Source organism: Mauremys mutica, chromosome 25 (assembly GCF_020497125.1).
Source record: "Mauremys mutica isolate MM-2020 ecotype Southern chromosome 25, ASM2049712v1, whole genome shotgun sequence".
In the NCBI taxonomy this organism is placed as follows: Eukaryota; Metazoa; Chordata; order Testudines; family Geoemydidae; genus Mauremys; species Mauremys mutica.
The window spans coordinates 2,326,227-2,339,087 of NC_059096.1; the positions used below are offsets into that span (position 1 = coordinate 2,326,227).

The 12,861-nt window shown below is 45.0% G+C and overlaps 1 protein-coding gene across 1 annotated transcript; it reads left to right on the plus strand.

The window, feature by feature from the left end:
- Positions 1-1,412: 1,412 nt before the first annotated feature.
- On the plus strand, positions 1,413-9,195 carry LOC123356433 (keratin, type I cytoskeletal 19-like). The gene is made up of 8 exons (XM_044999690.1): positions 1,413-2,027; positions 2,989-3,071; positions 3,951-4,107; positions 5,623-5,784; positions 6,245-6,370; positions 6,611-6,837; positions 7,658-7,788; positions 9,170-9,195. Exons 1-8 carry the CDS (start codon positions 1,413-1,415, stop codon positions 9,193-9,195), a joined length of 1,527 nt encoding a protein of 508 aa, XP_044855625.1.
- The last annotated feature ends 3,666 nt before the right edge of the window (positions 9,196-12,861 follow it).

The following is a 12,861-nucleotide window of genomic DNA, read 5'->3' on the forward strand; positions in this document are numbered from 1 at the left end:
ATCTAAATCAATCAGTCAGTTAGTGGAGATCATAGCACCCTACCTCACATGGATGGGATGAGGATAAATCCATAAACACTTGAAAGGCAGTTGGAATGCTGGGGTGATGGGAGCCATATAAATGCCTAGGAGAGACAGCTAATCCCACCAGTAAATATGAGATGGTTTGAGAAGTGTGACTAGGAGTTTAATCTTACACTATTTTCCAGGGGAGAAGGGTTGGAGAACTAGGTGCTCACAGCAGCAAGCAGTTTTTCAGTAACTCTTTCTTCTCTAATGTGGAATCTCTTTCTCTCTCATTCAGGCAACACTATTTAGCCTCTCCTTGTATAGAGAGTTCCTGATTGCTCCTAATTTTCCAGTTAGGGCTTCCAGAACCCTAGCACAATATCTCATGCTGGCGAGTATTGACTGTCCAGCGTTGACTGGTTCTGGCTGGATGTAAATAGTTCTAACTCTTTCGCAAAGAAGCCCCTCTCTTCTGGGGTGGCAGCTGACATCCTCTCTGTCTTCTCTCAAAGCATCACAGTCCATATAAATGAGGGTTGATCATAACATCTCCCGTAAAGGCCTAACTGGTTGTTTGTGAGACAAAGGCCAACTACTACTAACAGTTGCTTGAAAATTTCCATCTATTAGAGAATTTGTGTGTTTGTGCACTTGAAAAGAAAAGCATCCCATCATTAAGATTTCCTCTTGGGCTTTTGGGCAGTGTGCCAGGTCTGTGAATCCTCTTAGTTTGTCCCTGTATATTATAGCGGTAGTGGTGTCCAAGCTCTCAGAGCTTTGCTAGGAGTGTACTGGACCTAGTATCTACCACTGTGCCAAGGAGCAGACCTGAGTATTTCTATCATGGTGTGTCAGATCTTTCTACAGTGAGGTTTTCACTTTATCAGAGCAAGACTCCATACTTATTCATTCATTCATTTTGATCTTCTATATCTACACCGTAGCATCTCATATGAAAAAAATGCTTATTAAAGACAAAATAAAAATGAAAATAAAATAATTACAGATTAAGAGTTCTCTGTTGCAATATGTTCTATGATTTATTCCTGGCATATAATTTAGGGCCATGTTTTTTCCTGGCTTCTTGTAAAGTTTTCATCATAAGGAAAAGCTGATGATTCATAAAACATCATTGTGAGTGTATTTTTGAAACAAACTGCTGACATGTAACTTAAATTCCTTGTGTACTGGGATTTCTGGAAGGAAACTGCCTTTGGGAAATTATTCTTGGCATAAAAAGCAAGACTAGCCAGCCCCATGGGAAGGAGAAATACCCTACTGGTGACACACACTGTGGAAGGTATAAATAGAGATCTGTGGGGATAGAAAATCTGCAGTCTGAATTCATATCAAGCTGTGCCTCTTGCTTTGGGCTTTGGGTTGGATTCTTAATCGCTGTCGCTATGAGCTGCAGCACCAAGCAGACTGTTACTCTCTCTACCAAAGGGAGGAGTAGCGGTGGTAGCTGTGCGGTTGGAGGTGGTGGTGGAGGAAGGATTTCTTCAGTCTCTTCTGGAAGATATAGCTCTTGTGGGATAGGCAGCAGTGGAGGCTTTTCGGGTAGGAGTTACAGTGGTGGAGCAAGTTGTGGAGCGGGACTGAGTGCTGGTAGCTTTTCCGGAGGTAGCTATGGAGGTGTCTTAGCAGGAGGTCTCCCAGGATATGGCTATGGAGGTTGTTCCAGCATTGGGTTTGGTGGTGGCAGTACCCGCTGTGGATATGGAGGTGGCTTTGGTGGTGTAGTTGGAGGTGGCTTTGGTGGTGGCTTTGGTGGTGCAGTTGGTGGTGGCTTTGGTGGTGTTTGTGGAGATGGCGCATTTGTCACCTGTGATGAAAAGCTGACCATGCAGAACCTTAATGATCGCCTGGCTTCTTACCTGGACAAGGTGCGATGCCTGGAGGAAGAAAACGCTGCCCTAGAGTGCAAAATCAGGGAATGGTATGCCCATCATGGACACACCGGTGAACCAAAGGACTACAGCTGCTACTATAAGGAAATAGAAGATCTTCAAAATCAGGTGACATTTTTTGGGCTGTATTCCCTATTCTAAGAGCTTCCCTCTGAGTCTCTGTTCAGATCCCATTTCACTTTTGTAAAATGTTCTTTGCAGACATAAATTAAGGCAACTCCTTCTATGAACTACGAGTGAGGATGTGAAAACTTATGATTCCATTTACAATTTGCCTTTTCTTGACCAGATTTGTACAAAGAGAAAAAGGTTACATAGGCAGGGAACAATCGGCCTGGTCAGTACTCCTCCTGAATGAAGTTTGTAACAGGATGTTTTAATATATTTATACCCAAAAGGGAGACGAGAAGAGAAATTCATTCATTAATCCACTGAGTTATCTTCATTATTACATAGTGTCCTGTCATCAGTTTTCCCGAATTCTAGTTACAATCCCATTTCTATTTCAACAGAAATGGGGGTGGGGAAGGGGACTATTCTCCTAAAGAACAATAAGAAAAAAATAATACTTTGTCATCAATAGTTTTGATTGGGCAATTGAATTTTTGTAAAAAATATTTTCCAAGTGTATTCTGAAGAAGGATTAGTCAGATAGGAAAAACAAAGCGGACAGATTCACAGGGTACAGGAGAGAGATACACGCCAAATCCTGGGCTGTAATGTAAGTCTTGCGATGAAAAACATATAAACTCGTAGTTACGAACTCTAGACCAAGTTTGAAAATGTGAGGTTTGTTACAGTAGGCACCAGGGAACACTAATTATCATTACAAAACTGTTAGCTTCTTAACTGTGTGTTTTTATACATTTATGCATTTCACCTATTTCATTTCACACACTTGGGTATTTCTGAAACATTTCTCCGAGGATCAGAAATTTTCTGTGCTTCCTCTCTGTCAGAATTTGAATACTGGGAGAGTAAAAAGACTGAAATTTGCAATGTGGCACTGAGTGTGACATAAGTAAGAGATTTCATGGCTGAAAATCTCCCGGACTCTCTTCTTTTTCAGATTGTTTGTGCTACCCTAGACAACAACAAGATCATTCTGAACATTGATAACAGCAGGATGACAGCTGATGACTTCAGACTGAAGTGAGTACCTCTCTGTACAAGACAAACCCTATCATTCTCCTCTTGTTCCCTCACATCCTACTTACAAATTGACAATTACTTATACTATTCCCAAATTAAGGTATCTCCTAATGGGGGGTTACTGGAATTTCCAAATTGGGACAGGTGGGATTTTTGTGAGATTTTATCAGTTAATTATTTATAATATCATGGCACCTATGAGCCATGTTATGGACCATTGTGCTAGGCACTGTACAAACACAGAACAAAATGACACTCACCGCCCCCAAAGAGCCCACAATCCCATTAGAAGACAAAAGACAACAATGGATACAGACAGACCGAGGGGGGAGCACTCGGGAACAATGACACATAAGTGGTGGTCTCAGATTTTGAGATGTGCCTTCGGTCTTTGACTCTAGAGGTGCCAGAATAGGGGCATTTCCAGGACAGAGTGTTTGAGGCACAAAGAGTTTGCTTGTGGGGCTTAGGAGGCTAAAATATAGGGACAATGGATGCATGTTGGCATGAGTCCATTGAAGGCAATGGAGCTATGCAGAGTCTGGCCCACGGATTTTTAATAAAGAAAAGAGTTTAGATGATTTCCCAGGGGAAGTGCAGGAAAATGAGTGTGTGACATCTTTGTAGTAGTTCCAGTAGAGAGGAGAGGGGCAAAAGAAGCTGAAGAGGAAGGTCTGTTGTGAACCAAACCCCTGCCTGTGAATACACAGAGAGACCAGGCCGCAGACCTAGTGTGTGATGCTTTAAGCAGAGCTATAAAGGTAAAGCTGAAAGAAGTGAAACCCAGACCCATTCATAACCAAAGGGCAGATGCCAGGAATCTTCAGCGGTGGGTTCTGCCAGGGGCTGACTTTTCTGTCTTTCTTGTCCCTGGCTTAGGTATGAGACTGAGCTGGCCCTTCGCCAGAGTGTGGAGGCCGATATTAATGGCTTACGCCGAGTTCTGGACGAACTGACCCTGTGCAGGTCTGACCTGGAGGCGCAGCTTGAGTGCCTGAAGGAGGAGCTGTGTTGTCTGAAGAAGAACCATGAGGAGGTAGGAGCTCATTCCCTTAAATGGGCTGGTTTTTTTAGATTTTGTACATTACTTACTACAGCAGTGGGGACCTGATCCTGATTAAAACAGCAGGGCACGAGTGCAACTACGACCAAGAGAATATTAATAATAATCTGCATTATTATGATATTGCTCCTTTCACAAATCCCATTTCCTAATCATATTCATTCTAATTTGAAATATACAAATGGTGGATCCTGTGCCGGAGTAATTGTCACAAGTAGCCCAAGAGCTCAGGTCCAGCCCTCTAAAGTTTCTGAACAATGTAGGAGTTGAGTCTTAGGAAGGAATATCAGGCTTCTGGGAGCTCCTGGGCTCTGCAAAAGGGGAAGGGGAGAGAGCTACCTCAGAGACTAGCAGTGAGTTGGATAAATCTTCCAGCTGATTTGTCAAGGCCGATTACTTAACTTAACTTACTTAACTCAACTCAAAACACTTCATAAACAATTAATTAGTATTAACATCATCCCTGTGATGCTAGTATTCTCTCTGTTGTGAAGCCAGGATATCTAAGGAATGGCTAAGAGAAGTGTCTTGCCCAAGATCACTTGGAATCTCAGTAGGAGATCCAGGAACAGTAGGTCAGGAGCTCTAAGCACTGAACGAAGCTCCCTTCTCTTATAATGTAAATATGAAAGGAAAAAATGTGAAGAGAGCCAACATATTGTGACTAATCTAAGATAAGGAACAACTTCTTTGTCAAAAAGAGGCCAAGAGAACCTGTAACACTAGTCCAAACCCATTCAGGAAAATGAGTGACTTTCATTCATCAAATTTAATTCTCATAGAATCATACAATATCAAGGTTGGAAGGGACCTCGGGAGGTCATCTAGTCCAACCCCCTGTTCAAAGCAGGACCAATCCCCAACTAAATTATCCCAGCCAGGGCTTTGTCCTTAAAAATCTCTATGGATTGAAATTCACCACCTCTCTAGGTAACCCATTCCAGTGCTTCACCGCCCTCCTAGTGAAAAAGTCATAATATGTATGCAACAAAAATGACAGTGGAAATGTGCTGACTGGATCTGGTGTACAGAAGAGAGACACACAAAAATGGTAGCTGTTGTGAAAACATAAACTACTAAAAAGCAAAATGTAGAGACTATCACAGGAAAACATGTCTTATGCAAGATCCAGTGACACAAAGACCCAGGTGAAGATGAAGCATAAAAAATGTCCCTTTTTCCTGCAAAAATAGTCAGGAATTCCTTAATTTGCTGTTAATAACCATCACACATCCCAGTAAACACCCACTGTTTCTGTACCTCAGGAGTGCTCACTGTGGAGTTTTGCTTGGAAATCATCTGTGGTTTGTTTCCCCATCGGGCTGGGTCTATACTGGAGAAGATGCATCAGAGACAGTTGTTGTGACTGTCAGAAATGGGCCCCAGGATGTAGAGGCTCACGGACAGTGGCTTGCTGCTCTTACTTGCCAGAAAACTCAACTCACATTTTTTTCTTTTTAAACAAGCTGATCTGGGTTATCTTTGCAGGAAATCAATTGTCTGAGAAACCAGACCACTGGTGATGTGAGCGTGGAGGTCAATTCCTGTCCTGGCCCAGATCTGAAGAAAATCCTAGAGGAGATGAGATGCCAGTATGAAGCAATGATTGCGCAAAATCGCAAAGAGGTTGAGGATTGGTATGAATGCAAGGTAAATTCATCACAACTATAACGCTCTCATGCAAAAATACAGGAGCTATTTCAGAATCACACAGTCACGCCGTGGGGAGAATTTATTCCTGTATCATAAGTTCCAAACATTATCAGCACAGGTGTATAGTGACCTGGTGCACAGGGCATGGAGGCCCTGTGCATGTACGGTGCGTGTGTCTCATGGAAGAACAGGGTTTGCTACATGTCATTATTGAGGGGTGTTGGTGGAACAGTGGGCGAGCCTGTCAGTTAGGCCAGAGGAGAATTACTGGTAAAGTTGAGGGGTCTTAGCATTGGAATAGCAAGGGGAGTTACAAGCAATAGATGAGATCGATTCCAGTGTGCAGAAAACTTGCCCAGCCACTACCCATCTTACATCTTTTGTTACCCACTCCTAGACCCACCTGACAATTAAAAAATCCCCCTGAAGCCCTTTATTCTGTGTTTCTGGTTTTCAGATTGAGGAGGTGAATCGTGAGGTCATCACAAGCAGTCAGGAGGTTGAGTCGTGCAACAGCCAGGTCTCTGAACTTAGACGTCAGTTGCAGTGCCTGGAGATTGATCTACAAGCCCATCTTAGCCAGGTATGTGATGTTGTCACCATTGATATCTCACCTGTGACACACTGACATCTGCATTTCTGGACTGATGGGGACCAGCCCGGCCTGGCGCTCCACGTAGCCGTGACGATATCGCTGACAAACCGATCGTCAGCAACAATTTGCTTTTATTTTTGCATAGGAAATCCTCAACTTCCTGCATCCAGATGGGTTTAGTTTAGTGCATGGCTAAAGTACATGTGGGTTTTTTGCTTCAATTCTTAGAGGGACAACCTGGAAGCCTCTTTGGCTGAAACCGAAAGTCGCTACAACAGCCACCTGTGCCAGTTACAGCAACAGATCACCTGTGTGGAGCAGCAACTGGCTGACCTGCGAGCAGAAATTGAGTCCCAGAACCACGAGTACAAGGTCCTCCTGGATGTCAAATGTCGACTGGAGCAGGAGATTCACACTTACCGCTGCCTGCTGGAAGGAGGACAGCGTGACATTGTGTACGTAGACTACGGACACAGCGGGGCATAAAGCAAACACCTATGCTGTGATCTGTGCAATGTGTGAGATCTAAAATCACAGAGAGTGTGGAGATTCAGTTTAGATAGGTATCCAAAGCTTGAGCCAAACCTCATTCCTTCCTTGTGGATTGGAGAACTTCTAATGAGATGAGGTGCCTTCCAATATTGTAACTTATGGTATAGCACCATCTCGTATTGTCGTGCACTTCCTGGTATGTGCTAGGCAACAACTACCACAAGGAGAGGATTAATTGCAATATTTTGCCATTTCTGCTCCTGACAGAAGCATGGGGTGCAGAGGCAGCTGTGAAAACGAGAGAGAATTGTAACAAGAGATTAACCTAAGTATTTCAAACCTGCATAAAAGACCCGGTGTGAGATTTTGCCAAAAGTCCAGGTCTTTCCTTCTTTTATCCCAAGCATCTGGCATGTCCCCAACTCCACTTCACTGTGAAACAAGTGGTATAAATAATTAGGCAAAGATTTTTCCTGATTTGGAAGCAAGGGATACAGCAGACCCTGTTTAAAAAGCCCATTGGCAATGGTAGCCTATGACTAGTTTATCCTTCGTGGGCAAAGTTAGTGGGCAGAATGACTGGCCTTGTAGTGATGTGCTTTTGCTTTTCTGCTTGGATGAAGTGGAGTGAGGGTGCTGGGGAGGCGTGCTGGCCAGGGCCTGGCTCTTTGCTGGATGGGGAGTGATTGAGGACAGGCAAAGTCACATGGCTTCACTGAACCTACAATCCCGTTGTAAGGTTGGTTTCTGTTTCGTTCACCAAACATTCTTTCCTTGTCACAGGGGCTCGGAAGGCGGGATTGGCGTAGGAGGTGGAATAGGAGGAGGAACGGTCATTAAAACTTCCCACTGCTACTCTTCATCTTCCCACTCTCTCCCCCATGTCACATCTTGCCACCCTGGTGATCTAAAAGGTAAGAACTGACTTGCCCTATAAGGGAAACTGTTTCTTTAGTCCTCTTCTTACCAATAGGGCAAGAGAGAAGCTGTCAAACCCACTCTCTGTTAGGTGGTTCTGAGGTGCTGTGGCTCACCTTTCAGGACCCTGTTGTAAGGCAACTGGAGAGTCTGGTAGGACACGGTGACACAAGAGTGGTATGGTGTGGGGAGCGTTGGCAAGAAACAGGACCCAATGCCGCTGTGACTCTCTCACTATGAATTATGAATGGTGCAAGTGAGGGAGAAGAGAGCTAAAAGAGAGGGAGGAGGAAAGCGGGAAGAGAAGGAAGTAGCCTGAAGTGGAAGCAGGGAGAGAGAGGGAGAGAGTCTAGAGAACTTGGAGAAAGAGGCTGGAAATGGAGGCTGGGTGTTTTGTAGGGTGAAGTAGGAGGCAAAACGTCTTTAAAACAGAGAGATGGAACCAATGAGAATCATAGAATATCAGGGTTGGAAGGGACCTCAGAAGGTCATCTAGTTCAACCCCCTGCTCAAAGCGGGACCAGTTCCCAACTAAATCATCCCAGCCAGGGCTTTGTCAAGCCTGACCTTAAAAACCTCTAAGGAAGGAGATTCCACCACCTCCCTAGGGAACCCATTCCACTGCTTCACCACCCTCCTAGTGGAAAAGTTTTTCCTAATATCCTATCCTCCCTCATTCTTCTCTTCTGCAGACTAAACAATCCCAGTTCCCTCAGCCTCTCCTCATAAGTCATGTGCTCCAGCCCCCTAATCATTTTTGTTGCCCTCCGCTGGACTCTCTGCAATTTATCCACATCCTTCTTGTAGTGTGGAGCCCAAAACTGGACACAGTACTCCAGATGAGGCCTCACCAATGTCAAATAGAGGGCACATCCCTTGATCTGCTGGCAATGCCCCTACTTATACAGCCCAAAATGCCGTTAGCCTTCTTGGCAACAAGAGCACACTGTTGACACATGAGGTGTTGGTGGAGGATGGGAAAATGGCTCCAAGGCCACAAACAGTATCTCCGGGAGGTTCATCCAGCCGAGGGGGGAGCACAACAATGTACATTTGCAATCTAGGAAAAATAAAACACCTTTGAGGGCAGAGTGAGCTGGGTGTCTAGGGGATGGACGTGGCCAGGGGGAGGGCACAAGGAGCTGCACTCGTGCATTCCCAGCACAGCAGCTGGCTCGACCTGTGGGATTTGTATTCTTTTCTTGTATTCTAAACACATAAACAATTTGGGGGAAGTTCTGGAGCTCATCAGAGTTTATAGTCAGCAGGGTATCTGTGTGCAGCCCCCACTCTTAGGGTATATCTCAAAGCCTGATGCTGCAGGGAAGGTTTTACTTCCTTTCTAAGCAAAGTAATGTTCTATTTATCCCTCTCCAGGGCATGGCAAAAAGATTTGTGACTAAGAAGAGAAACCTGGCATCTTCCAGTGTAAGACCCAGCGAGCAAAGACCCACCCACAGACAAAGCGAGAGCTCAGCCAGCACATTCACTGTGCACCTCTGCAAAGAGCATGGAGAAGAGCTCTTCAGAAGTACTCAACACTGCTAATGCCAATACTAGTGTCCTAAGGGGCCCATGTGAGCTTTGGTCCACCTTCCTGCCTATCATGCTATTTGCTTCTTCCATTCTGTGATGCTCTGTGTGTCCAATCACAAGAATTATTTACTTGAGATAATCTGTACAACTCTAATAAAATTTTGCTTCTGCCTGATGCAATAAGAAACCTGTGTCTGGGAAATTATTTCCTCTATCAAACTTTCCAGTGGTCTCTGGTATTGAGCTAAACACAAAGCCATGTGCTTTGACTTACAAGGAAAGGGTGTGGAAACTGGGTTTATTTTGTCTGGTGAAGAAAAGAGTGAGGGGGGATTTGATAGCAGCCTTCAACTACCTGAAGGGGGGTTCCAAAGAGGATGGAGCTCGGCTGTTCTCAGTGGTGGCAGATGATGGAACAAGAAGCAATGCTCTCAAGGTGCAGTGGAGGAGGTCTAGGTTGGATATTAGGAAACACTATTTCACTAGGAGGGTGGTGAAGCACTGGAATGGGTTACCTAGGGAGGTGGTGGAATCTCCTTCCTTAGAGGTTTTTAAGCCTGGCTTGAAAAAGCCCTGGCTGGGATGATTTAGTTTGGGTTGGTCCTGCTTTGAGCAGGGGGTTGGACTAGATGACCTCCTGAGGTCTCTTCCGACCCTAATCTTCTATGATTCTATGCTCAGATAGGTCTCTTAGACTGTGCCATAGTCCCCAAAGGGAAGTGGTGGAAACCTCATCCCTATAAATTAAGGAGAACAACTTTGCGTTGGCCAACGGGGCTGAGGGAATGGACTAGCTAACTGAACACGTCTTTTCCAAAGCTAACTTCTATGTCAGAAACTGCCTGTTACTGTATAAACTGCTATTGATCCCAGTCTATAAGTACAGCCCATAGGGGCAGGTTTAGGTGAGTTTGCGGGTTTTTTCAGAACACTATGCTACATTTTAGGTTTTAAAATAAAATGGGGGAATTGAGCACAGCTGAAAGAATCGGGCTGACAGCTGTGGAGACTGAATGCCTCAGTATAATACTAGAAGACAGGCCTGGTGACTTCTAGGTTGTCTCCTAAGAAATGGACTAAAGTAACCAATTCTCTTCACAGAGGTCACTGGGCTATTCCTCTGGTCACTACCAGCCAAACTGAACTCGGCCTAGTAATCTAAAGGTGAAAGGTTATGTAAGCCATTACCAACCCCCAAACAATCCAGTCCCACTCTGAGCAACACACTGGGTTGGGTTCTCAATGGGTTTGTGACAGCTTCTGCAGAACCTGGTCGTTTGTGTTTGTGCCCCTGGGGACACACTTGAACCAGACACATTTTCTCAAATTCTAAGATTTTGTGAAACTAAAGATTCATATGTCCCTTGATGCTTCAACCACCATTCTAGGGGACATGTGTCCATGCTGATGGCTGGTTCTGCTCGATAACATTCCAAAGAAGAGCTGATGGACGCATGTTCATTTTCAACATATCAGTCAGATGCCACCAGCAGAAAGCTGTTTTTCCTTTTTGGTGGTTTGGGTTCTGTAGTTTCCACATCGGAGTGTTGCTCTTTTAAGACTTCTGAAAGCATGCTCCACACCTAGTCCCTCTCAGATTTTGGAAGGCACTTCAGATTCTTAAACCTTGGTTCAAGTGCTGTAGCTATCTTTCGAAATCTCACATTGGTAACTTCTTTGCATTTTGTCAAATCTGCATGAAAGTGTTCTTAAAATGGACAACATGTGCTGGGTCAGGTCATCATCCGAGACTGCTATAACATGAAATATAGGGCAGAATGCAGGTAAAACAGAGAAGGGGACGTACAATTCTCCCTGAAGGAGTTCAGTCATAAATTTAATTAATGCATTATTTTTTTAACGGGTGTCATCAGCATGGAAGCATGTCCTCTGGAATGGTGGCCGAAGCATGAAGGGGCATACGAATGTTTAGCATATCAGGCACGTAAATACTATGCAATGCCAGCTAGAAAAGTCCCATTAGCTCTTCTTCTGCCTACATCTCTGTGGGTCCTGGCCAGACAGGCATTCTGACCCTGGAGGTATCTACTTAGACCCTGGTCTTGAGTTGCTGGGAATATAGCCTGCATGTCCCTGCCAAAGAAAGCCAGGCGGAAGAAACCATAGGTGCTTGAACTACCAGTGCTGGGAGTGCTGCTTCACCTCCTGGCTTGAAATAGTTTTCATTAGATCCAGGGTTTACAGTTTGGTTCAATGGCCCTCAGCACCCCCACAACAAAAATTGTTCCAGCACCTCTGGCAGGAACCACCGAGTGAGAGAGGTGTCTCTTGGTAGTGTCCCTCAGGAAGCAGGTAGGAGAACTGCAAGAGGAGGTGGCTGGTCTGAGTAGCATCCACAAGCATGAGGACTTCATCAACAGGACACATGTGAAGACATCAAGATGGAGGATGCTAGCTGACTAGAAAAGACTATTGCAGCACCAGAAGAGAAAGGAAAACCAGGTGCTCCGCAGGGAGGAAACTTAGCTGCTGGCCAGCTTGGGCAGTAGGCAAAGATCCACCCCTCCACCCAAGTCCCCCATCCATTGAGGTCAAGAACTGGTATGCTGTACTGCCAACAGCAAGAGAGGAGCAGGTACCAAAGGCTGAGGAAGAGGAGCCATCTGCCCCAAGGCTGGGGGTTCACAGTCCCCACACCCAAGAGAACGAGATGTAGGGTGGTGGTGACTGAGGACTCCCTTCTGAGGGGAACAGAGACATCCATCTGCTGACCTGACCTGATGTCCTGGGAGGTGTGCAGCATGCCTGGAGCCCTGATCCCAGACAGTACACGAAGGTTACTGAGGCTCATCTGTCCCTCTGATCACTAACCCACGCTGCTCATCAGCGCTAAGTGTGCAAAATGCTTTACAGAAATAAAAGACACAGTCCTTGCCCCAACAAGTTTCTAATCTAAATAAGACAGTCAGAGGAAATGATGACAACAGACTAAGATGAAGGAGGGAAGGGATGAAGGAGGGTGACAACAAATAGAGGAGACGTGATTCATATTATGTGAGGAATGCTGTTTATAAGCGTTGATTTTTTTTCTTTTCTCACTGCAAACAATTACAGCAAGAGATGACGAGCAGGTGACTGATGTGGCACAGGCTTAGGCTGAAAACCATAAGTTTTGAAGAGGAATTTAAAGGTGGAGTGATGATGTTCGGTGTGCTGGGACGGGGAGGCTGTTCCAAGAGTAGGAGGCAGTATGAGCAAAGGCACTAAGATGCAAGTAGGAGAAGACAAAGAGAACAACAAGGAAGAAGTGTGGGCTGAGCACAAGGAAGGAGTCTCAAGGCTCAGTGTGGAATGGATCTTGGGAAGCCGTCAGCATTGATGCCAACAGTTGTGGTTAAAATGAATTGTGCTCCCATTGGGAGGCAGAATCACCAGCCCATTCATGGGGGAGCAGAAATGAATAAGGATTAAAGCATCATCAAAAAGAAATTTCTGTAGGGCCAAATGAACAGATGCTACAAGGTGTGAATGAGGAGATCAAGAGGAGACGACTAGTCACACAGAGTGCAAAC

Bases quoted from the DNA above. Each gene is read 5' to 3' on its own strand.
- LOC123356433 (XM_044999690.1), top strand. From the start codon at position 1,413: ATGAGCTGCAGCACCAAGCAGACTGTTACTCTCTCTACCAAAGGGAGG. The intron at 4,108-5,622 runs GTAGGAGCTCAT...TTATCTTTGCAG, and splicing joins TGAAGAAGAACCATGAGGAG to GAAATCAATTGTCTGAGAAA. The intron at 6,838-7,657 runs GTACGTAGACTA...TCCTTGTCACAG, and splicing joins GGAGGACAGCGTGACATTGT to GGGCTCGGAAGGCGGGATTG.